General features: G+C 41.3%; 1 protein-coding gene across 2 annotated transcripts; it reads right to left on the bottom strand.

The window, feature by feature from the left end:
• Positions 1 to 588: 588 nt before the first annotated feature.
• Positions 589 to 23917, bottom strand: LOC129744822 (neuroendocrine protein 7B2-like). Of its 2 annotated transcripts, none has more exons than XM_055737544.1 (3): positions 23762 to 23917; positions 5812 to 6524; positions 589 to 3524 (listed from the first exon to the last, which is right to left on the bottom strand). In XM_055737544.1, exons 2-3 carry the CDS (start codon positions 6478 to 6480, stop codon positions 3453 to 3455), a joined length of 741 nt encoding a protein of 246 aa, XP_055593519.1. In that variant the 5' UTR covers positions 6481 to 6524; positions 23762 to 23917; the 3' UTR covers positions 589 to 3452. The 2 variants fall into 2 exon arrangements, with proteins under 2 accessions (XP_055593519.1, XP_055593518.1); XM_055737543.1 differs by having other exon boundaries at positions 5812 to 6527; positions 23762 to 23910.
• Between the last annotated feature and the right edge of the window lie 844 nt (positions 23918 to 24761).

The raw sequence follows: 24761 nt of genomic DNA on the forward strand, positions 1-24761 counted from the left end.
GTTTTTTTTTTGAATTTTTGTTTTTCATATGACAAAAATTATTGTTGAAATTTTTACTGAACATTTGAATTTTGAGTATAATTCGTGAATCATTTTAACCAGGATTTATAAAAAATCATCAATTTCTAATCTTGTCCAATTGAAAATCAAGAACTCTAAACTGGATACAGAAACCGAAATTTAAATCTATGTATCGTCAACTGTGGCATCATGCAACACTTTTCAACATAGATGGCTTTTAAAAAACTAATGTGTACATCAAATGTTTAAAAGTTGATAAGTTTAATTGACCTCACTGCTGGGTGCCTAGCGTGGTATTGCATGACTACTTTTCATGTAATACATCGCTAGACATCGAGCAGTGATGTCAATTGCGTTTGTTGTTTTTCAATGCCAAAAGACATACCCCTGTTATGCATCTAATAACTTTTTTATCTAATAAGATACGAAGTAACAAAAAATCATGGATGAGTTTTGAACCGAAACAAAGCTTTTAAGACCCCAAGGTTTCAGAAATTCAAAAATGACCCCAAATCGACTCAGTCTAGTGTGATAAACCCCTACTTAACAAATATAAACAAGCTCATATGCGGAAATACTACACTCATGTGATTTAATATTTATTTCTCTATACCTCTGTGTAAGGATATAATATGGTACGTGTACTGTATATGTATATAATTGTGTGTTGACTTGCTTGAGATAGATTAAAAGTTTACATAATTATACTTCATCTGTTTTGAATTTCACCGACAAGGTTCTGATAAATAGAAATATATTTTTATGCACCTGTCGCAACGCAGTTGTGTTGTTTGTTTTTGTTCGTGTATGTTTTGAAGTTGTTGTGTGTTTTGTTGGTGTGTGACTGCACTTTAAGTGTAATACTTATAATTTTTTTTTGTTCATTTTCTGCGATTGTTTCTCTTAGTTACAAGAATACGTTATGTGTTTTTGGTTTTTCGTTAGAAAATAATAAATTTTTAAGTTTTAAAATGGGGGTGTTTTTCGAGGAACCAAACATTTGTTGACTCATTCGAAATAATACTTCTCGTGGAAAATACGATAGGACATAGATGTTGCTCTCTTTAGTGGATTCAAAGATTTCTCTCCAGTTGGTTGTTGTCAATGCACTGCTTTGCTCCACATTCAATGTATTGGTTTTGTTTAAGTCAAGCTATTTTGTAGCATTAACAGATATCAAGTACTGATTTGATGAGAGTTTTTTTTCTCTCGTTAGTATTAATCGATGTAAATGCTTCTTTCTGTTTTGGGAAATTTCAATTGTACATATTTTGCTCAAACTGCGCCCTCTTTCTTCGTTTGGCATTGTTTCCGTGTCTTATATTGTCTGATTATTTGATACAATTTAAGAGTTAGCATCAGCCGTTTGTTTGATTTGGTTTTGAAACACACTTTTTGCTCAAGCCTGACTTCCTAGTTTTTGGCTCATTTTAGATGGTGTAGGTTCTTTTCATTTTTGTTGTTAGTTTGTTTGTTATTTGGATAAGTACGTTCTCGACTGACTCGCGGTGTGAAATTTGTCTTTTTTATTCCACTTTTAAGATTAAATTGACAGTTGAGTTGGTTGCCATAATGGATTTTTTGTTGGATTGATTGTTATTGGGCACCTAAACACACATTGTTGTATGATTCTTTTCACACCACCAGTCAGTTTTTTTTGTTTTCCCAAACATACACACTCGCGCGAAGAAGTTATAGTCAAATTTCTAGTCCGTTTGAGTTGACTTGGTTGTGGTCGTTTTTTTTCACTTTTCTTGTAATGTTTCTCTGTTGGTTTTTGTTGTTCTTGCACATTATCTTGATTTTAGTTTGACAGTCGATTTGTTGATGTTTTGTTTTTGTATAAAGAGTTTTCCTTGCACTTTCTGTGTGAAGACAGTTCATTCATGCCTTGTAACCTTTATTACAATTTTATTGTTGGTTTAATTTAGTTTTATATGAATTTACATTGAGATTTGAGTGTAAAAATTAATGTCCATTTTTTTTTGTTTCTATTTATACAGAAAATGTTGAAAAGATGAAGCTTTTTACAAATTTCTACATTTTTGGTTGTAAAGGGTGTTGCTCATAGCTACCAGATTTCCTTGATTGATGTTTGTTACCCGAATAAAATTATTTTCTCTTCTTTCGACGAAGCTTCCGATTCTTTTTTCATAATAACCCATATGCCAAAGCAAAGAAAAAACTTGCATGACATTCATGCGTTACTGAAAACGTGTGCTTTGCGCTGAAGAAAAAGCTGAGCGTAACGCTTACAATTTGTCAGCGCTTAAGTTGGTTCTCGAAAATACAGGTTCTTCTATCTGTTGAAAGCTTTTTCCAGTTCGTATTGAGCTGATCTGGGCTTTATTCAGCATTACTGCAACTTGGTTGGTGCAACTAATCGGAAGCATAACAGAATTTGGGGCTTCTTTAATTTTTTTTTATTTTATGCATGTCATATCCTCTCTTTTAAATTTCAAAATCAGTAATGAAAAGAATTCAAGTGTTTTTAACTACTCTTCATTGATTCCATGATTCCATTCACATGTATCTCTATCATCCGACGTTATTTTTCAACTTATGTTTGCGTTTTTTTCTTGATTGGCGGCTTTTTATCATTTATTGGATAAACATATCACTTGAAGTGGTAAAACTGTGGTACATTTAATATACTATCCGGCAAATACGATATTTTAAGAACAAGAGTACGGTTATGTTTTTTTTTTCCACAAACCAGTTGGATAAAATGTTTTTCAATCCATCGTCTCATCTGAGATCTCTCTCAGCGTGCACCAGTAGCGTTTGATAATTTACTGTTTTATTAAAGTATTGATATAGTTTGAAATTTACTTTACATTCTAATATTTGGGGGGCAAGTAAGAAAGAAACTTAACGGGGAAAAATGTATCATTTCCCTAAAAACTTCAAAGTTCAACTAATCCGATAAATCATAGAGTAGATATTCCTGGAAATTTTTCGAAACAGATGTTAGAGTTCAATATTTTTTCATCTTCTAGCCGTGATTAAGTTTGATCGTAATGTACAACACATCTGTGAATATATAAATACCTAAGATGTACTTGTGCCGTAGTCCGGATTCAGATTTCAGTTTTTTCGTGTGCTTTTGATTTGTTTTGCCATCAGTACCCGATCAGATGAAGAGAGTGTCCAATTCCGTCACGTGAATCCTAGTCTTCCAGTAGTCTCCGATGCCTCCAAAAATGTTCTACTGAAGTTCTCAACTAAAATCCGAAGAGGATTTCCATATGAGAACGCTAAGAGCGGCTGGCTGCCCTATAGTTGGTCACTTTCATTGGAGATGTTGGCATTTTCCTTCAAAGATTTTAGATGGGGGACTTGTCTTCTCAAAATTTGATGGCAACGGGATGTATGAGATCAGTTCTTCTTGATAGAACTGGAACTCTTTTCCAGTGTGAGCTGGATACTGTTTAGTGCTTTACATGAAGACCTTTCTTGGCCGCTATCGGAAGCTTCTCGCCTTGAAGAAATGGGTTGGAGCTCTGAAAAATGCAGAAAAATACATTTAATTAATTTATGCTGAAAAATACATTTAATTAATTTAAAAGAAACACATTGAAAACCTCTTACGAAATTGTCTATTTTCCTTTTTACACCTTGAAAAAAGCTTAAAGACTAAAAAATCACTGCTCTTTTTTCATTTATCGCTTCCCTCTGGTCTCTACTCTCTTTACTCATTTATCTTTTCTGTGCACTCTACTATCTACTATGTACTCTCTATTCTGAACTCTCTGCTCTCTAATCTCTATTCTCTTCTCTCAATTTCTAAGCTCTAATCTCGACTCTCTACTCTCTACTTTCTTCTCTCTTCTCTCTACTTTTTATTCTCCACTCTCTGCTCTCTACTCTCTACTCAATACTCTAAACTCTATTCTCTCTACTCTCTACTCTAGACAGTAGAGAGTGTCTACTCTCTATTCTCTACTCTCTACTCTCTGCTCTCTACCCTCTACTCTCTACTATCTACTCTCTTCCCTCGACACTCTACTCTCTACTCTCTACTCTCTACTCTCTACTCTCTACTGTCTACTCTCAACACTCTACTCTCTACTCTCTACTCTCTAATCTCTACTCTCTACTCTCTACTCTCTACTCTCTACTTTCAACTCCCTACTCTCTACTCTCTACTCTCTACTTTCTACTTTCTACTCCATACTCTCTACTCCCTATTCTTTACTCTCTACTCCCTAATCTCCACTCTCTACTCTCTACTCTCTACTCTCTACTCTCTACTCTCTTCTCTCTACTCTCTTCTCTTTACTCTCTTCTCTCTACTCTCTACTCTCTTTTGTCTTATATCAGCTCCTCTTTACTATTTACTCTCTACTCTCTATCCTCTACTCTGTACTCTATATTCGCTACTCTTTACTCTCTAATCTCTACTCTATATTCTCTACTCTCTTTTCTCTACTCTCTACCCTCTGTACTCTCTACTCTCTACCCTCTGTACTCTCTACTCTTTACTCTCTACTTTCTTCTCTCTACTCTCTACTCTCTACTCTCTACTCTCTACTTTCTTCTCTGTACTCTCTACTCTCTACTATTTACTCTCTACTCTCTACTCTAAACTATCTATACTGAACTCTCTACTCTCTACTCTCAACTATCTATTCTCTATTCTCTACTCTCTACTCTCTTTTCTCTACTCTCTACCCTCTGTACTCTCTACTCTCTTCTGTCTTCTATCAGCTCCTCTCTACTATACTCTCTACTCTCTATCCTCTACTCTGTACTCTCTATTCGCTACTCTTTACTCTCTAATCTCTTCTCTCTTCTCTTTACTCTCTACTCTCTACTCTCTACTCTCTACTCTCTACTCTATACTCTCTACTCTCTACTCTCTACTCTCTACTCTCTACTCTCTACTCTCTACTCTCTACTCTCTACTCTCTACTCTCTACTCTCTACTCTCTACTCTCTACTCTCTACTCTCTTCTCTGTACTCTCTACTCTTTACTATTTACTCTCTACTCTCTACTCTAAACTATCTATTCTGAACTCTCTACTCTCAACTATCTATTCTCTACTCTCTACTCTCTTTTCTCTACTCTCTACCCTCTGTACTCTCTACTCTCTACCCTCTATACTCTCTACTCTTTACTCTCTACTTTCTTCTCTCTACTCTCTACTCTCTACTTTCTACTCTCAACTCTCATCTCTCTTAGCTGCAATCTTTACTATCTACTCTCTACTTTCTTCTCTATTCTCTCTACTTTTTATTCTTTACTCTCTGCTCCCTACTCACTACTCTATACTCTCTACTCTCTACTCTATACTCTCTACTATCTACTTTCTATTCTCCACTCTACTCTCTGCTGTCTACTCTCTACTCAATACTCTGTACTCTATATTCGCTTCTCTCTACTCTCTACTCTCTATTTTCAACTCTATACTCACTTCTTTCGACTATCTTCTCTCTACTCTCTACTCTATACTCTCTACTCTCTACTCTCTATTCTATTCTCTCTACTCTCTACTATCTTCTCTCAACTTTCTACTCTTTACTCTCTACTATCGTCTCTCAACTTTCTTCTCTCTGCTCTCTTTTCACTATTCTCTGTTTTCTATTTTCTACACTTTGCTTCCTATATAACTCTACTCATTAATCTTTGCTCTCTAATCTTTACTCTCTACTCTCGAATCTCTGCTCTCTACTCTCTGTACTCTCTACATTCTACTCTCTACTCTCTCTTAAATTCTTCCTTCACTCGTTTCTATTTTTTTTTTTTTGAATCTATACCTGAATAATATGAAATTCACTCAAATTACCTTCTTCACGTGAAACTTCTTCGCGACCAAGCTCTTGTGTTCCTGGGTGTGAAACTGCCGGGCGATGAAGCTCTCCAGATCCGAGTCCATTTGCGTTCCGGCTTCGTTTTGCTGCTGGCTGGGACAGTTGAACATATGCTCCCCGTCGCACATGCAGTCCTGATTGGCCTGGTACTCCCGGCTAAAGGCGGCCGTATTCTCGAAGTCCATGGTACATCCCTGATCCTCGGTGTATCCTACCGGGCACGGGTTCGGCGGATTGCAATAAGCCGGCAACCCAGCATCGGTTTTCACTTGTGGTTTCGGACGATGCGGACCCTCACCGGCACCTCCGGAAACGTACTGGTGCCCCCAAAGCGAGCTGTGCTGCAGATATTCCTGATCCCTCGGCGACGGATTCGGATTTCCATCCAGCAAAGCATCGTAATCGAACTGCTCCGATTCCAGATCCTTGTTGGCCCGAGCCATCAGAGCCAGACGTCCGGGAAATTCGTCCATAGGGTCGATGTACGAGTCGGCCGCCTCAGCGATGTCCTTGCCCATCCGGTCGACTATCTCGCGCATCAGCACGTCCGACAGCAGCTGGTCTTTCAAGCCCGCCGAAAGGTAGCCCAGTGCCCCAGGGGAGCTGGCGACCATCAGCGTGGCCAACACCAAAAACAAATACATCCTCAACGGTGCTCACCCGGGTGAGCCGTGCACCTGATTGAATTCTGCTGGAGAGAGAGAATTAAATAGCATCAGATGATTTTAGGGTTAATATATTTTTTTTACTTATTTTTTTATAATTCTTTATTTGAAACGGCTCATACAATTAAGTTTCAAGGAGCCAAACTCGCTTTTTTGTTTTTACAATCTTTTTCTTGGCTTTGCACTTTTTTTAGAAGAAAAAAGAAGATAGAAAGGGAAAAATGAAAATAAAATAGAATTATAGACGAAGATCGATAGCTTTTAGAAAAGAGTAGATTTCAAACATGTAGTCCAAATCTAGCACAGCTAGTACATCTCTCACTGGAACGTTAGGTGGTTTTCCTCGGGCCCGAAGGGAGTCTATTAAATTCGTTCTGGCGACAAGGTGGACCTCGCACGACCAAACAATATGCTCAATGTCATGGTAACCTTTGCCGCAACCACACAAATTGCTGCCAGCAATGTCAAAACGATAGAGTACCGCGTCTAAGGAATAATGATTGGACATGAGACGGGAAAATATACGAATAAAATCCCGACTCAGGTCCAATCTATTAAACCAGGGTTTAAGGCTTACCCTTGGGATAATCGAGTGGAGCCACCGACCCAAATCATCCTCGTCCCATTTGCGCTGCCAGTTGACAAGAGAGTTTCTTCGAACCAAAAAGTAAAATTCGTTGAAGACGATTTCACGTAGATACGTGTCGCCTTCCATCGCCCCCACCTTTGCCAGAGAGTCAGCCTTTTCATTACCCTGTATCGAGCAATGAGAGGGAACCCAAACAAAGGTGATGGTAAAGCGACGTTTTGATAAAGCACTCAAATTATTCCGTATCTTCTCGAGGAAGTATGGCGAGTGCTTTCCCGGTTTTATCGAATGGATTGCTTCAACAGAGCTCAGACTATCCGTTACAATATAGTAGTGTCCAACTGTCCGGGAAGCGACACTGTCCAAAGCGCAGGGAATAGCTGCCAACTCCGCTACATATACAGAGCATGGTGACTGGAGACTGTGAGAGGTGCTAAATATTTCGTTGAACACCCCAAAACCTGTTGTTTCGTCTATAAGTGATCCATCGGTAAAGTACATTTTATCAGCATCGACGTGTCTATATTTAGCTTCGAAAATTCTTGGAATCAGAAGAGGACGATGCGAGACCGGGATTCCATGAATTTCCTGCTGCATAGACAAATCAAACTGGACAGAAGAATTGTCGTAGTCTGGGCTACAAACACGAGTTGGGCAGTACGAAGAAGGGTTAACCTGCATTGACATGAAGATATGGTAAATAGACATAAATCTAGTTTGAATATTTTGCTCAAGTAGCCTTTCAAAATTATCAATTACCAATGGGTTCATGACCTCACACCTGATGAGGAACCGGAGTGATAATAAATTGAATCGATCTTTCAGTGGTAGTATGCCTGCTAAAACTTCAAGGCTCATGTTATGAGTTGAAGGCATGCAACCCAAAGCGATACGGAGACAACGGTATTGAATACGCTCGAGTTTAATGAGATGAGTTTTGGCGGCCGATTGGAAACAGAAGCTGCCATACTCCATCACTGAAAGAATAGTTGTTCGATATAGCTTAATTAAATCTTCAGGGTGAGCTCCCCACCAGGTGCCGGTAATTGAGCGGAGAAAATTAACTCTTTGCTGGCATTTTCCTTTCAGATACTCAATGTGAGCTTTCCAAGTGCACTTGGAATCAAACCAAACCCCAAGATACTTAAAACACCTCGATTGAGTGATCGTTCTGCCTAGGAGCTGAAGCTGAGGCTGAGCAGGTCTACGCTTTCTAGAGAAAACAACCATCTCCGTTTTCTGTGGAGAAAACTCAATCCCAAGCCCCAAAGACCAGGTTGACAATCTGTCTAAAGTATCTTGTAAAGGCCCGAGCAGATGAGACTCTGTAGCTCCTGTAACAGATACTACACCATCATCTGCAAGTTGTCTTAGAGTGCAGCCTTCAGAGAGACAACTGTCGATATCGCTTACGTAGAAGTTATACAATAGTGGACTCAAACATGAACCTTGCGGGAGACCCATATAAGAGATCCTTCTAATTGTAAGATCTCCGTGAGCAAAGTTCAAATGTTTCTCACAAAGCAAGCTGTATAAGATGTTGTTCAAAAGAGGAGGTAGACCCCGGGAGTGCAACTTGTCTGACAAAACCTCTATTGAGACTGCATCAAAAGCTCCTTTTATGTCAAGAAACACTGATGCCATTTGCTCACGTTTTGCATACGCCATTTGTATCTCTGAAGACAGCAAAGCAAGACAATCGTTCGTCCCTTTGCCCCTGCGAAACCCAAATTGAGTATCCGAAAGGAGACCATTTGTTTCCATCCATTTATCCAATCGGAATAAAATCATTTTCTCCATCAATTTCCGAATGCAAGACAACATCGCTATTGGACGGTACGAATTGAAATCAGACGCAGGTTTTCCAGGCTTTTGGATAGCAATAACTCTCACTTGTCTCCAATCTTCGGGAACAATGTTAAACTCCAAGAATTGATTGAATAAATTTAACAAGCGAAATTTTGCGGCATCAGGAAGGTTTTTCAACAAGTTAAATTTTATTTTATCAACTCCTGGAGATGAATTGTTACAAGAAAGGAGAGCAAGTGAGAATTCTACCATCGAAAAGCCGGAATCCAGATCGCATCTATTCGGAGGCACACTTCGGATGATTTTTTGCACAGGTGTGGAATCTGGACAGATTTTCCGCGCGAAGTTAAAAATCCATTTATGCGAATGTTCTTCACTTTCGTTCGTGGAAGAACGATTACGCATGCTACGTGCCACATTCCACAAAGTGCTTAAGGATGTTTCCCGCGATAAACCTCCCACAAAATTACGCCAATGCGCGCGTTTTTTCCCCTTGATCAGGTTTTTGAATTGTTTCTCAAGAGAAAAATACGTGTTGAAGTTATCCAGGGTTCCGTGTTTCCGAAAAACTTTAAAAGCGTTCGATTTGTCTTTGTAAAGTTTGGAACACTGACTGTCCCACCATGGATTGGGAGGCCTTCGACGAACAGATGAATCTGGGATGGGTTTCGTTTGAGATTTTACAGCACTATCATAAATCATTCGAGCAAGAAAGCTGTATTCCTCTAAAGGAGGTAAAACATCCACAGAACGAATGGCTGAAACGACTGCGTCCGAGTACTTTTTCCAGTCGATGTGTCTTGTGAGGTCATATGCCATATTTGTTGAATTTGAAGTATTGACCCCATTGGTGATTGTAATTTTGATAGGCAAGTGGTCACTACCATTGGGATCAGGGATTACCTTCCACTGGCAATCCAATGATAGTGAACTTGAGCAGAGTGAGAGGTCAATTGCACTTTGTCTTGCAGGAGGTTTAGGTACTCGTGTTTTTTCACCCGTGTTCAAAACTGTTAAATTGAAACTGTCACAAATGCCATAAATAAGATTAGAACGTCTATCGTCAATTTGTTCTCCCCAGACAGTTCCATGCGAATTGAAGTCACCCAGGATCAACCTTGGCTCAGGAAGCACTGAGCACAGGTCCTCTAGGTGATTTCGATCCACTGCAACTCTATGAGGCCAGTACAAACTGACAACGGATAAGTCCTTACCTCTTATAGTTGTATGACATGCAACAGCTTCAATTCCACCTGTCGAAGGAAGGTGGATTCTATAAAATGAGTGGCGCTTATTGATCCCTAAAAGCACCCCTCCATAAGAATCGTCACGGTCCAGGCGGATAATATTAAAATCGTGGAAAGAGATATCGTTTTGAGAAGAAAGCCAAGTTTCGGACAAAGCAAAAATATCACAATTAGTTTCATGCAGAAGAAATTTGAACGGATCCAGTTTAGGGATTAGACTACGGCAATTCCACTGTAATACAGTGATATCTCCGACCTCTCGGCGTAAATTAGCCATCAAGAGAGATAAACGCTGAAAGAAGGGGCCAAGTTTGCATCAATTGCTTCAAAAATGTCTTCACCACAGGCAGCATTGAAGTCACAATGCCCCTGATCGATTCCGATACATTGAAAGAAGAAAAAATTCCATTTAAGATATCAGACAACTTGAACAGTCCCGATTGAGCAGTTGGGTCTGATAAAACTACATTTGATTTTGGAGCTTTAGAAGTTTCCGGTACTTCAGGTTTGTTTTGGGATGCAAACTTCATGGAAAATCCAGGAGGGACAACATTTTCTTTTGCAGAAGTTATCGGTTTTTGTCTTACGTCAATTTGGGAGCTAAATGTAGGAACTTTCTTTGGAATTTTAGGGGTCTTGGGAGCAGGTTTTGTTCGTTTTCTGGAGTTAGCAACAAATAGAATTGGGTGATCTTGATCAGTTGAGTCAGTGTCGTCAGTGTCAACTGGCAGCACTGAAAAAATGTTGGTGGACTGAGATTGGATCGGAGGCGCCGCGCCCTTTAACATGGCGGCAAAAGAACGTTTTGATCGTTCTTTTAAAGAGCGCTTTTGACTGTCCCAGCGACTCTTAAATGCCTCACACAAGGAGATATCATGGGGTGAGCCCCCGCAATAGACACATTTCTGTTCTATTGCTGAGCACGCTCCTTCCCCATGAGTCTCCCCACAGTTGGCACAACGCGTCTTGTTGCAGCAGTGTGACGCAGTGTGTCCCAATTTTATGCAATTTTTACATTGCATCGGTCGAGGCACAAAGAGCCGCACAGGCAGCCTTAAAATTCCGTCAATCAAGACGTAATTAGGGAGGGCGGTACCCGCAAAGGTAACACGAAATGAGTCTGAAGGTGAGTACACTTTGTTTCCATTCACGACGGTGGCAGTACTGAGTTGACGGCATTCCAAGATTTCGACCGAAGCCGAATCAAGGCTCTTAAACTTACCAACGCCGTTGGATTTCACGTAATCAGCATTCAGACTCATTTCCGTGATTACACCCTCGATCTCTACGTCTCGAGACGGAATGTAAACATGGTATTCTAAATTTATGAAATTGCTGGTAGCAATTTCATTAGCAGCTTTCCGGTTGGCCACTACAACGCGCAATTTATTTGGTCGCACCTTTGTTATACTGGCCACGGAAGTCCACCTCGCCAGATCTTTGGTGATCTGTACCACGTTAAGCTGTTTACCGTTTTTTTTGGGCCGGATAAAAACCACCCAAGGCCCAGTAAAAGTTGAACCATCTGTGTAGGTTCGGAGACGGGTTGCTCTACTCTCAACTGTGGATGATGCAGAATTATCATCCATCCGAGAAAGATTAATACCTGAAGGACCAGCATCAGGCGAATCCTCCAGATGCTCTTCATTCTCTTTGATGACATTGTCATCATCCACAGTTGGTGGGTTTAACCCCCCGCCTTCCCTCATATTTTTGAGCGGGGGCACGAATGCCTTCCGTGTCAAAAATATGAGCGAAGCAGTCAATGTTCAAAAAATAAATAAAGAGAAACAATAGAAACAAGAAACAGTGAAAAAAGAATAAAATAAAGATTACTTGCAAGCACTTCTTAGCGAGTTATTCAGTTTAGTGTCCGGCACCGTCTCCACCACGTAGTCGTCCTTCGTTGATTGAAGATGGCGACGTCTAGCAAAATGCTGGGTCCTCCTTGTATCCCGATTACGGCAATCAGAACCAGAATCCTCGGAACGCCCTCCTCGGTACGCAAACCCGTATGTTCAGAGCGAACAAAGAGCACCCTTTTGATAACGATGGCCTTGGTGGTGTTGATGACAACGGCAGCCAATCTGCTGCTGTTGGCGAGCCGGTGACTACCTCGCACCAGTTTTTGGCTTGTGAGGGACGGCAATTGTTAACCGAACCAGCAGGAAAATCCACGATATGTGACAAAACTGCACTTTATACGTTATAAAAACAACCAATTTTCGATTTTTTTGGAAAAAATTTCACTTGAAAACGGTAGTGAAAAAATGACATCCACACTAGCCGAGCTACTTGGATCGAATGTTTTACTTATTTATTGTGTAACAAAGTTTTTTATTCTTTTAAAATTAATGAAAAGGGTTTTCACAACTATTGAGTTCAAAAATCTCCTGAGTTGCTAAAACATCTTGATTGTTTGTGTTCTTGATAGAAGTCGAAGGGGTTACTGATAAGTAGAAGAAAGGGGAGTTGAAAATTAACTAAAATTTGTGTTATGATATATTTTAGAAGTAATTGTAATTGTAATTGTAATTGTTTCTTTATTCAGTGACGATAACCTTTTTGTAAAGTTACATTGTATCAGGTCAAGGAGATTTCAGTGGGAAAGCAAATAGAACAATGGAATGAATAAACACTATTTTAAGCTAACAATGAATTTAAAACTAATCAAACAAAAACAAGTATTGGAGGTAATTTAAATTAACAAAGGAGACAAAACGAAAAAAAAGGTGACTATTGCAGCAAGAGTTTGTATGTGGTTATGAATGTGTCATATGAGGGCTTTTCCTTGACGGAGATAGGCGTTCCATTCCAGAGCGACGCCCCAAAAACAAGCACGCTTTTCCTTCCAGATATACCATGCCTCGGAATGATGAAACATTGGGTCCTCTCTTGACGTCCTCTTTGCAGATGTTGGGTAACATATTTTGGTAGAATGTTGTGATAAGCTTGTCGCATAAAGCAGCATATTCGGAGTTGATAGTTGAAGTCCAGCTCGTGACCAAGGATGAGTTTCCGAACGCGTTGCGTCGAGTCTCTGCCCCGGAGGTTGAAAACAAACCGTACAGCTGACTTAAAACACATATTTAGTCGCTTCTTGAGAGCAGCTGTTAATCCAGGATAATAGATAATGTCGCAGTAAGTCAGCAAAGGAACTATCACGGATTGAACCAGTTTGAGGCGAGTAGGTCGAGATAGTACGGAAGAGAAACGACGAAAGGTTCTGAGGGTACCAAAAACCTTTGCTACGACGTCATTCACTTGCTGGGTCCATGAGAGGTTGACGTCCATGTAAATTCCAAGGTTCTTGACTGAGGTTGAAAGTGGTACAACTTTTCCTCTAAAAACTACTTCCACGTTCGGCACAATTGTTCCGGTTTTACTGAACACAATGGCTTGGGTCTTTTTCGGATTCGGTACGAGACAGTTGTTATTGGACCATTCCACGATTCTTGTCAGATCTTGATTAACTTGCTCGATGAGGTGGTCTACTTCGCCAATAGAGCCAGAGATGTAGAGCTGTAGATCATCTGCGTAGAGATGGTATTGGCATTTCATCAAAGCGTTCGGTAGACTATTGATGTACAGGCAGAAAAGAAGCGCACTTAGAAAAGAACCCTGTGGAGTGCCATCGATGAGCTCTCGGTCAGTTGACAGGCTCGTACCAAAACGTACAATTTGTGAACGACTGTTCAAAAAGGATGAAATGAGATCTGAAGCTTCGCTTGTAAAGAAAAACTCGTTTTCTAATTTACTTCTTAATAGGCGATGATTGACGCAGTTGAACGCCAAAGAGAAGTCGACAAGCACCATGACTGTACAATCTCCTTTATCTAGACCGCTATAAATGTCATGGGTAACCTTTGCGAGTGCGGTAGTGGTGCTGAAATTTTTTCTGTACCCAGACTGATGCTCAGCAAGAAGAGGAGGTGTAGAACAGTCCTACACCACAGTCCTACACCACAGTTGAGAATAGGTGACACAAGTTTACGAACTACCACCAACGTTGTAAGATGAAGGGGTCGAGCCATTTACAAACAAGAAGCTACCGACAATCCCAAAAAGAAGGTGTGGTTAACTTTTGTTAACCTCTCTCAGGTAGGTACTGCACAAACGTGCAGTGTTCTTTTGAAAAGTTTATTCTTGTCTAACCGTGTATTTAAAGGTGGTTGGTAGATTTGATGAGAGTTGCTGAAAAGGCGATCAAAAAAGATAGGTACCAGTAGGCGTTCTGTTTTCGCTCGTTGAAGAGGTAGGACGCCTCTGCAAGCAATTCTAAAACTGTGGACTATATAGTCGTGTCGAATTGCATCAGACATCCAGCATCGTTCGATAATGCCTGCTTGTTATGCTAAAGCCGCACACCTAAGTTCTCACCGATTCGGTTATTTCTCCAGCTACTTAGAGAGATGGTCTCACCACACCGTGGAAACCAGTAGAACGCGCCCTCTGCGACGGAGGCTGCGGGAATAAGACATGACCTTCTCCGCAGTCGAGCTCGTAGGGAGCAGAGTATTCACGCCGCGGAATACTCTCGGGTAGAGAGATCTCACGTTGCCGTCGAATGAGCCGCGTCAGAATTCATCTGAGTCGTAAGCTTTAAAGACCCGTACGTATGCTGCGACAGGCGCGAATCTAGGATAAGCTGCTCTCAATTCAGCACACGGCTTGCAAAAAACCTAGGGTTACCAGTCCCAAAGTTGCAAGCCAAAGGAAAGAGGAAGACCGGGCCACGGTCGAAAAAATGCCCTTTCGGCTGGGGGTCTTCGAATAGTGTGCGTCCGATCCTAGCAGTAAAGCATACAAAGATAAGACTTTACCTTCTCCATATGCCGAGCTGCCCAGTTGTAGGATACCTCCACAAACGCGGAGTATCTGGGTTGACGTGCTCCCTACGACGGAAGTTGACAGGATAGGACTTTACCTTCTTCGCAGTCGAACTCTTAGGGAGTCATTCGAGACGGTGTAGGTTGAGGTCTTTGCCGAAAATCATCCGAGTAGTTTCGTGAAACCCCGGACGTGTGCTGTGACAGGCGCGTGTCTAGGATAAGCTGCTCTCGATCGGTACACAGATGGGCAAAGAGGAAAGGGTCTCGAGCCAAACCAAGCGAAGCTCAAGTCGTAAAAGTAAAGGTCATTGGTCTCTAGCAGTGGTCTCGAACACAGACTGAGCGCACGATAGTTGTGGCAACCAAGCGAGCCTCGAGCTACGAGTAAAGGTCGGACCTCGAGTCGTCATAGGAGAGATCCCTAGTCTTGAACCGTAACAAGAGGCAGGGATTTGCTGGAGTTTTGACTTGAAATCAAGTAAGCCAAGCGCGGACTTGGTCTCCCCTCACGGGTACAGCATTCGTTGCAGGACCGGATGGGAATTATGGCCAAGGGCCTCGGGTGGACTCTAGAGTAGACTAATTGCACCCATTGACCCACAGTAGCATACTGGGGAGACGCGGTGGCTCTCCGTGCCCTGAAATGCAATCCGTAAATATTTTTTACCACCTGGGTTATCAATCAATAAAAAAAACACCGTGGAAACCAATAGCCATGGTACAAAATACGAGCCACTCTTGACTGCTTTATCGAACAACCACAACCAGCAAAATAGCTCAGTAAGCGAGAAACCCTCGAGGTAGTATTTGAGCCCTCTTGAGCGCCTCCATCGGCTTCAAGCAGTTGTTACTCCACGCACGTACGTCTCACGGCGGCAACAACACATTTGGCTCTTGAATGCCTCGTCATTTGTCCGTATTACGAGAACTAACCAGCACCTTCTTTCAAAACACAGGCAATCACTCGCTAGGGAACTCAATCCCCGATCATCCCCTAAGCTACGTTCTCCTGCTGTAAACTACCATCCCAGAAGTCCTGGAGATAAACGACAGGTAAATTCAATAAATTTTAAAGAACATAGCCGTCCGAAAGTTGCCTCAGCTTCACGTGAAACTTTGCTTTTTCCCCAGGAACGGGTCAACCCAGAAGGGGCTGCCCAGCAACACCCAGTCCCTGGTCTAAAGCCACGGGGACTAACGGGTGTCGTAGTCCATTTCTATCCGGATTTTAATCTTCAAAAATGTCGAACGAGAAAATTTCACCGCACTTGGTAAAACAGACCGTCCGCACCAAAAGTCGTTTTAAGATTGAAGTTCCTTTTCCTCTCATTCCTCATCAATATTTTCTCAGATGTATTGGTATGTTCTTCGAATGAGTTACTTCAGACAGCACTACTACAGGCTAACTAAATGGGTTATCACTCAAAATACCCAAGCTCTTTTTTTTCAGTAGCGCTCTTTACCACAGTTGATTCGGGTTTGATGATTTTTTTTCCGTTTTGTTTCGCATAATGACCGGTCTATCTCGTCATCAAAGAGTGCGTTGATTGAAAAAAGACAACTGTAGGTACCAACAACAACAATTTTGTAAACAGAGAAGATTGGCGATTGGAAGGTAAGTAGTTTATGAGGTAAAGTTTTCTTAATGTCCTTGTTTTTCTTTTAGGTTCTTTTTACGATTGCTTCGATTTTGCACCGGTTAAAAAGGTTGGAAAATAGGGATATATAGAGAATAAGGTAAGTGATCAGTGAAATATCAATAATATTTTTTTTATTTTTCCTCTTGTAGCTCCTTCTTCTACAACGGGTTTGGGCGCTCAAGGCCTCTTTTGTTCCTGGGTCTCAGGGCGTATATTAGGCTGGGGGAGTTTTCGGATGGGTGGATTCCTAGTAAAATAAATACCTTGGTTTTATCTGGTGTATTCGGCGATTTCTCGATGGGATGTCACAATGTCACAATTCAAGCACACGGGGTTCGGGATGGTTGCGGGGCTGGACCTTTGGGGCGGTCGTCTGAGTCGCCACGGACCGGGCGACGCCTGGATGGAACGGGAGGAGCGGCGCAGAACGACGCACCACGCTCACGGCACGGCTGGGCGATCCGGTCTCTCTACAGGGCTTGGATAGGCAAACCACACACGCGCCTATGGGACCTATTGGCTGGACCGACACGTTGCACCGGCCGCAACGTTTGGAGATACCTCGGTGGGGCGGGAGAAGTGCGGTACCGTACCCGTACACCACAATAACGGCACGGTTGGTAGATTCGGTCTCTCTCCTTGGTTAAGCAGACCAAACCACACGCTCGGTCTTCGGTGATGGGATGGAATAAGTAGTGGCTGGCTAATCTAACCAACCAACACGCTGCTTGGGATTGCCCGCACTGCACGGGAGTTGTTGTTGCCCGTGCTGGATCTTCGTCGGTTTCCTCTTCCTACGGCTGTTCGTCTTCGGGGTTGAGACACACCAGCTCTGGTCAAGATAATCGCTGGTGCTTTTTCGGCTCGGTTTTGGAGGTTCGTCGTTCTCACTATTCGCTTACTTCGCGGATCACTTGCTGGGAACTTCTTACCTCGAAGACTGCCGGGAACCAAGAGAGTTGGTGATGTGCTTTGACTCACCAAGAAACCTCGCATCTCGATGATCGCTGCTTATTTGCGTTCTTCCAGAACGCGTGGTTGTTGTCGATGCGTTCAAGCGTAAGCAACGCCTCAGTTCAACGCATGTGCTTTTTCGGTTTCGCCTACTTCGCAGTCCATCACGTGTTTGAATTCAATTTCGCCGTTTTCTTTATAGTCTATCTATTTACAATTTCTTATCCTAACTCCAACCCATCAATAAATTCATAAAAAAAAAACAAAACAATGTTACCGAGTTGGTAACACACGAACGCTCTGAGACTTACTTACTTAATGATCCCGCGCCGATCCTCCGGTGCATAGGGCCGTGGTAAAAGACCTCCACTGTTGACGATCCGGAGCCAGCGACTTCACCTGGTCCCAGTCAAGATTCTCGTCGACATTTCGGATTTCAGCGGCTAGGCTTCGCCGCCACGAGTTTCTGGGCCTGCCTCTTCTTCGATGACCTTCTGGATTCCAATCTAGGTCCTCTCTGCAAATCTCGTTTTCATCTTTTCGCAGCGTGTGCCCAATCCATCTCCACTTACGTTCCCGAATCTCGATTTCTAGCGCCCTTTGATGACACCGGCGATGTAGTTCCTCATTCGAGATCAAGTTGCCAGGCCATCAAGCGCGGATGATGTTCCGCAGGCAGCGGTTTACAAATACTTGCAGTTTTCGCGTCGTCACCGCATATGTGCACCAAGTTTCGCACCCGTACAGCAATACGGATTTGACGTTTGAGTTGAAGATTCGGATTTTTGTTCGTAGAGAGATCTGGCGTGACCGCCAGATGTTTCGGAGACTCGCAAACGCAAATCGGGCCCTTCTGATCCGGGTTTCGATGTCTTTCCTGGTACCACCATCAGGCGTAATCTGGCTACCAAGATACTGGAAGCACTCCACTTTCTCAACTTGTTGCCCAGCTACCATGAAACTGGAGGGATTTCCTGTGTTGATCTCCATCGACTTGGTCTTTCCGACATTGACTTTGAGACCCGCTGCCTTGGAACTTTCGGTGAGGTCGTCGAGTTTGCTCTGCATGTCCGGTTGTGTTTGGGCGAGCAAAACAATATCGTCAGCCAGGTCAAGGTCGTTCAGTTGCTCCATTGTTAAAGGATTCCACGGCAATCCTCGGTTCGGTGCACAGTCGATCGATCCAGTCAGAATCTCATCCATTACGATGAGGAAAAGTAGCGGTGATAGAATACATCCTTGTCTCACTCCAGCAGTTACCGGGATTGGTTCGGACAAGACACCGTCGTGCAAGACTTTGCACGAAAATGCCTCATACTGTGCTTCGATGAGATGGACTAGTTTCTCTGGGACCCCTCGTCGCCTTAGAGCCGCCCAGATGTTTTCATGGTTAAGTCGGTCGAATGCTTTTTCGAAATCAACGAACACCAGCAGAAGAGAGTCCTGGAATTCGTTGATTTGTTCCAGTATGATTCGTAGCGTTGTGATGTGGTCCACACATGATCGTCCGGATCGGAATCCAGCTTGTTGCCGTCGGAGTGTGGCGTCGATTTTCTCCTGGATCCTGTTCAGGATCACCTTGCAGAGTACTTTGAGGGTTGTACAGATCAACGTTATGCCTCGCCAGTTACCGCACTCTGTCAGGTCTCCTTTCTTCGGGACCTTTACGAGGATACCCTGCATCCAGTCGGCCGCGAATGTTGCAGTATCCCAGATGTCAGCGAAAAGACGGTGCAACATTTGTGCTGACAGGGCAGGGTCGACTTTCAGCATTTCAGCAGGGATGCAATCGATCCCAGGTGCTTTGTTGGATTTCATGTTTTTGATTGCCGCTTCTATTTCAGCCAGCGAGGGCGCTTCCGAGTTGACGCCATTTATGCGACCTACTGTTGGCGCTTCAAGCTGCGGGTTCTGTTGGCCATCGCTATTCGTGACTCGGAAGAGTTGTTCGAAGTGCTCAGTCCATCGTTTGAGCTGATCTGTTCGATCGGTCAATAACTGACCTGCTCGGTCTTTCAGCGGCATTCTTGCATTAGTCCTTGCACCACTGAGGCGGCGAGAAATGTCATAAAGTAATCGGAGTAATCCATTGGCAGCGGCTCTTTCCCCCTCTTCGGCTAGGGAGTTTGTCCAGGCTCTCTTGTCTCGTCTACAAATCTGTCGCTGTCGTCTGTCGCTCTGAGACCTATGAACAAAAGAGTTCTATGTGGGTTAGCCCTGTTTCTGGAGAAAAGTGTAGTTCTACTAGAGAGTTCATCATACAACCAAAGTATCTACTGTCAGAGTCTATTACGACGACTTCAAACCTGAAGTTGGAATATCTCGGAGTTAGGTAAAGCGTCGAAGCTAGGCGCGAGTGTGAAGTCAGGTACCTTGACAAGGGTAATTTTTTTTTAAACTAAACGTACCGGAGAGGGTCAAATGAGATTTTTTGAACATCAAATGACTTAAACTCCTATTATAATTGTTTTATCGCAAATTTTTCTTCATGACTATTTTTTTTTCATAATGCATGTAGTTTTTTAAAAAGTTAGTAAATTTCAAAAAACGTATGTGGTATAGGGTAAAACTGTACAAAACGCACCAGCGGGGTAAGATGGCCGATGCCATTATTTCTCAAATATACACTAACCAACGGCTTCAAATGATGTTTTTCTTCATTTATATTGTAGCAAACAAGCTTTTTCATCATTCAAAAGATGAAAAGTTCACAAAAACTAATTCAGTTCTTAGCAACAGAAGAATTAATGGAATCAGCGTGAAACTTGTTATTTTTCATAAGTAACATATAAGGTTTTATGATAAAACAGCCTGCGCAATGTTATAAAACTACAGCTTATCGTTGATCCACTCATGTGCACTTTCGGAAGACTACATTATTTTTGTTGTATTTTAATAACTTCCTACAAAATTTTATCAAAAATCGTTCATATGAAAATTGGGGCAGAATTCCCACAAGACCACGTGTTTTACGCTCAAATTTTGAATGCTGTTAATTTTTGAGAAAACCCGAATATCAAAACAAAATGCCATTCTTTTTATTTGCTGACTCCCAAATTACGATAACAATGCATAATTATTACAAATTTCGTCCTTGTTCGAGTTAAAAAGGTGCACCAATATTCGACTCGAAAAAAATTATCGGCCGCCATGTTTGCTGCGATATCACCATATCAGTCAAAAAATTGAATTTCGTTGCCTATTTGAAGGCGTTTTATATATAAGGATATTAAAAAGTGTATTTTGAATAGCGAAATTTTCGTAAAGTTTAGCAACATTAAATGACTTTTAGCTGAAGGATGGTTAGTTTACAAAAATACGATGAACATGTTGTCAAACATTCGATGTTTCAATAATTACATTCCGTATAATCGTTGTTCCATTTCTTACCACCCTTCATGTTTGGGACGTTCTGTCCACTAGCTTTGGCGTTCTACCCCGCGGTTTGTTTTCTGGCTGTTTTAGTTTTTTACAAAAATATAGTCAAAATCGTGTTTTTATCATATTTTTTCTTTTCGATAATACGTAAATCTGATCCATGAATCGTCGTAAACTTTCAATTTGGTTCTTAAATGATTGGTATCGCTGTAAATAGCAATTATGCTTAACTGGTGCGGCTTGTACAGTTTTCCCCTACCTATTTATGCCGCCGGGGGTAAAATGACTTCTAAAACTTTTTTCACTAAAACTCTCTTGTTTCTCAACTGATTTTTACAAAATTTATAGTTTTTGAAAGCTTGTAACGTGACTCAAATGTGACTTATAAACAATATTCAGCAACAATCATTAGTTTTAAAGTAAATCAATATCTAACAAAAAAAACGAAAAAACATACTTAGGGAAAAATGCTGTAAGTCAGTGATCGAAAAATAAATTCACTTAGTGCTTGAGAAATCTGAAGTTAAAAGCTATATCCCAGTAAGCGCGTCCTCTCAAAAATCGACAGAGCATGCAAAAAATTGAGAGTTGAGTCACCGAAATTAGAATAAATCGGTTAATTTCGGCGACACTCCAAAGAACGCAAGAATTCTCATTCGGTTTGTCCTGCCGAGATACCTAGAGGCAACGAATACGAATGTGTACATGCGAAATCAGTTTGAATCGTACTCTCATACGGTGTGGTTGCATTTATCTCCGTGTTTTTTTATATGCGTGCTTTCAATCGTAGCAGTCGACTTCGCTCGCAGCCAGGCAGACAAACACGATTCGGGTTGTTTTCGTATTTTTCTCTGGAGGGCGTGTCTTAGATTATTTCGTGTCACTCACCCAAGGCACGCGTATGGTGTGTTCCTCTCTGCCGATTAGATGATGCAAAATCGCAAGAGAGATCGATGCGATCCCTCTGTCGATTTGAGTTACCTCTCTGCCGATTCATGTTTACTGGGATGTTGCACATATGTAAATATTTGTTTAAAATTTCTTTTGATCATCGTCACAAAAAAGTAGGGCTCCCATACAATTTTTATATTGCATAACTTGAAGACAATTCTAGCAAAAGGAACCAAATTTTGCATGAGAGTATGAGATACTAGAAATGGTTGTATGATATTTGACACCCCACCATCCTTCCATTGCAATGGAATTGGGAATATAGGAAGAAACAACGGGGGCTCCGATACAATATTGCACAACCCAAAAACTTATCTATATATGATTTTGTTGTATAACTTCAAGACTTATCAACCAATTGAACCAAATTTGCTATGATAGGGCTTTTGAGTACGATAAAGTTGATATGATTGTTAGATACGTCTACCACCTATGTGGCGGATAGATAGAGAAAGGGTGAGGGTCTCCAATATAAGTTATACAATTTAGAACAATGTTTTTGGTATAACTTGATAATTTACCAAAAAAGTTAAATGTGGCGACGTTGTTTAGATGTATGTAAGTAACAAAGTTTTAATGTTGGTTCTTGAGCCATGAGAAGCAATCTGTTGTTATTTGGTAGTTTTTTGACACCTTTAAAATTTGTTTGAAAATCGGAACAAAAATTTAAAAAACCTGCATGAATTGATCAAAAAGCCACATTCTAGCAATATTCTATCACTCTATCAAAGCTTCTGAACAAAATCACTTTTATAAATCGAAGCACGGATTGCCCGGAATTGATGACGTTTGCAAAAAAAATAATCTCCTTTCTTATGAATGGAGAAAATTTGGAAAGAAATTTGATACCAAACCTCCATACAGCTGCCTCTCTGCAGTGTGTTATATAGCTCACTCCGTCGACGGCTCTCGTCAATGGAAGTCACTTCTCCGCGCAAGTCTCAACACTTCCGGGAAAGTGCGGTCCACGATCATGAAAACCATGATATTGGATAAAATTTGCTATAAAACATATCACCTGTTGTATTTCCACTGCTTGGTTGGGTAGCACACAAACTTAAACAAATCACTTTTCTTCAAAAAGGAAACGCTTTTCATTAAGCATTGACACTCAAGTTATGCCATGCCAGAAAAAAAACCTTCCCATCTGTGGGTGGAAGCAATCAATATTCACCAGCAGCACCGCATGAAAACGGTAGCGTGACGTCAGCGGCAAAGCCCTCGTCAACAGCGCTTGAAACACCGAAAAACATTAATGCAAATCTGGTTGTCTTCAACAGAAGCACCTGGTGATAATGCGCTGGAACGCCACATTGATAACGATTCCAGTCCTGCGGCTGGGTAGGTAGCCTAGAGGTGAAGTCCATTAGAAGCACTCTGGTTATACTACAATCAATGGGTGGGTAGACAGCATTCATCCCCCCATACCCTGAGTGGTTTCGACACACCACATGGGTACTACATAAATTGCATGGGGACACCACTAGTACTTGTATCTATAGGGCTAGGGCAGGAAGAAAATAAAAACATCCACGTCAGCTATCGCGGGAAGCAAACAGATCGATATCGGGTTTGACAACTGATGATGAATTTATCGCCCTTTTACTTTCGGAACTAATTAAACAACTGCCTCCAGTTATTGGGGGAATTCCATTTTCCATCTGGGTTTGGATTTTTTTCTGACCACCTGTGACTTATACTATTGATTTTCGTTGTCTATCCAAATTCATTTCAAACATTTTAAAAAGTTCTGAGATAGCTCCATTTGACCTTCAAACTTATCTAAAACTTCCCTGGAAGGGTTCTTCTAAACTGATTTTCAATCAACCTTTTAAAAAAAATATCGACTCGTTAACCAACCTTTATTGCAGACTCAGGTCCAGGCTGTGATTCACTCAAAGAACGAAGTAAAACTGAGAGTAATCTTATCCTCCATGAAGCAATAACTCAACAGGAACAGCTAACTGAAACAAGCTAGAGCTTACTGTGGGATGGAGGAAGGAACAGTAGAAAAACGCTTTTCGGATTGACTTTTGTCGAGGCACTCTGTGAACGAGTCCCGGCTGGTGGAAAATCCATATTGAAAAAATAAAAACATTACAGTCCCCAGCTTGGAGGAATGTCAAAATGAAGCTTTTTCCCTTCAAAACGCATGCGTTGGATTCTGGGGCAGCCATGTGAGCAGCGATGGACAGTGGTACAGTATCGGAATTTATCTTATGGGAACGATTTACTCAAACCAAAAATAAAAATAAAATAATGATCAAAATTTTAGGTCATTTATGTGATCAAATGAGGTACAAGAGCGAAATAAACATCATAGCTTATTGATTTGAAAATGCTTCCAATTTTCTTGTACTTCAATTTGATTTACATATTAATTTTTAAGTCTAATGATTTTGAAACATATTCACAGAATTTAAATGTGTATATTGTTTCCTACAAAACGCGCTTTCTCATCCTCGAATAACGGACTTATCAATAGTAAAAGTTGTAGCGTTTGTTCCTAAGCTGTTAAAATATCCCATTTTATGGTTTTTTTTTCAGTTGTTTGGTTTTATCTAGCGTAGCGGTACCTGAGATAACGGCTTAAGAAGTCTTTTTTGATTGTTTTAATAGAATAGAATATTTTATATTTTAACTTACCGGTTGTGTTCTGAACGATAGTAAGCAATTAAATTAAACTATTTTTATCACTAAAAGTGAAAAATCCTATTAATCCATCAGGAGAAAAGGAAAATAAAATTCAAAGGATTCAGTTCAGTCTGGTTGAACGAAAACGTATTCAAATGCTGACGATCCGCATCATAACGTTTTTGGCATCGAGAGCGTAATTCACCATTAAAATAATCAAATTTCA

This window comes from Uranotaenia lowii, chromosome 2 (assembly GCF_029784155.1).
Source record: "Uranotaenia lowii strain MFRU-FL chromosome 2, ASM2978415v1, whole genome shotgun sequence".
NCBI lineage: Eukaryota > Metazoa > Arthropoda > Insecta > Diptera > Culicidae > Uranotaenia > Uranotaenia lowii.

Bases quoted from the DNA above. Each gene is read 5' to 3' on its own strand.
- LOC129744822 (XM_055737544.1), bottom strand. From the start codon at position 6,480: ATGTATTTGTTTTTGGTGTTGGCCACGCTGATGGTCGCCAGCTCCCCT. The intron at 3,525-5,811 runs GTAATTTGAGTG...TGCATTTTTCAG, and splicing joins AGAAGTTTCACGTGAAGAAG to AGCTCCAACCCATTTCTTCA.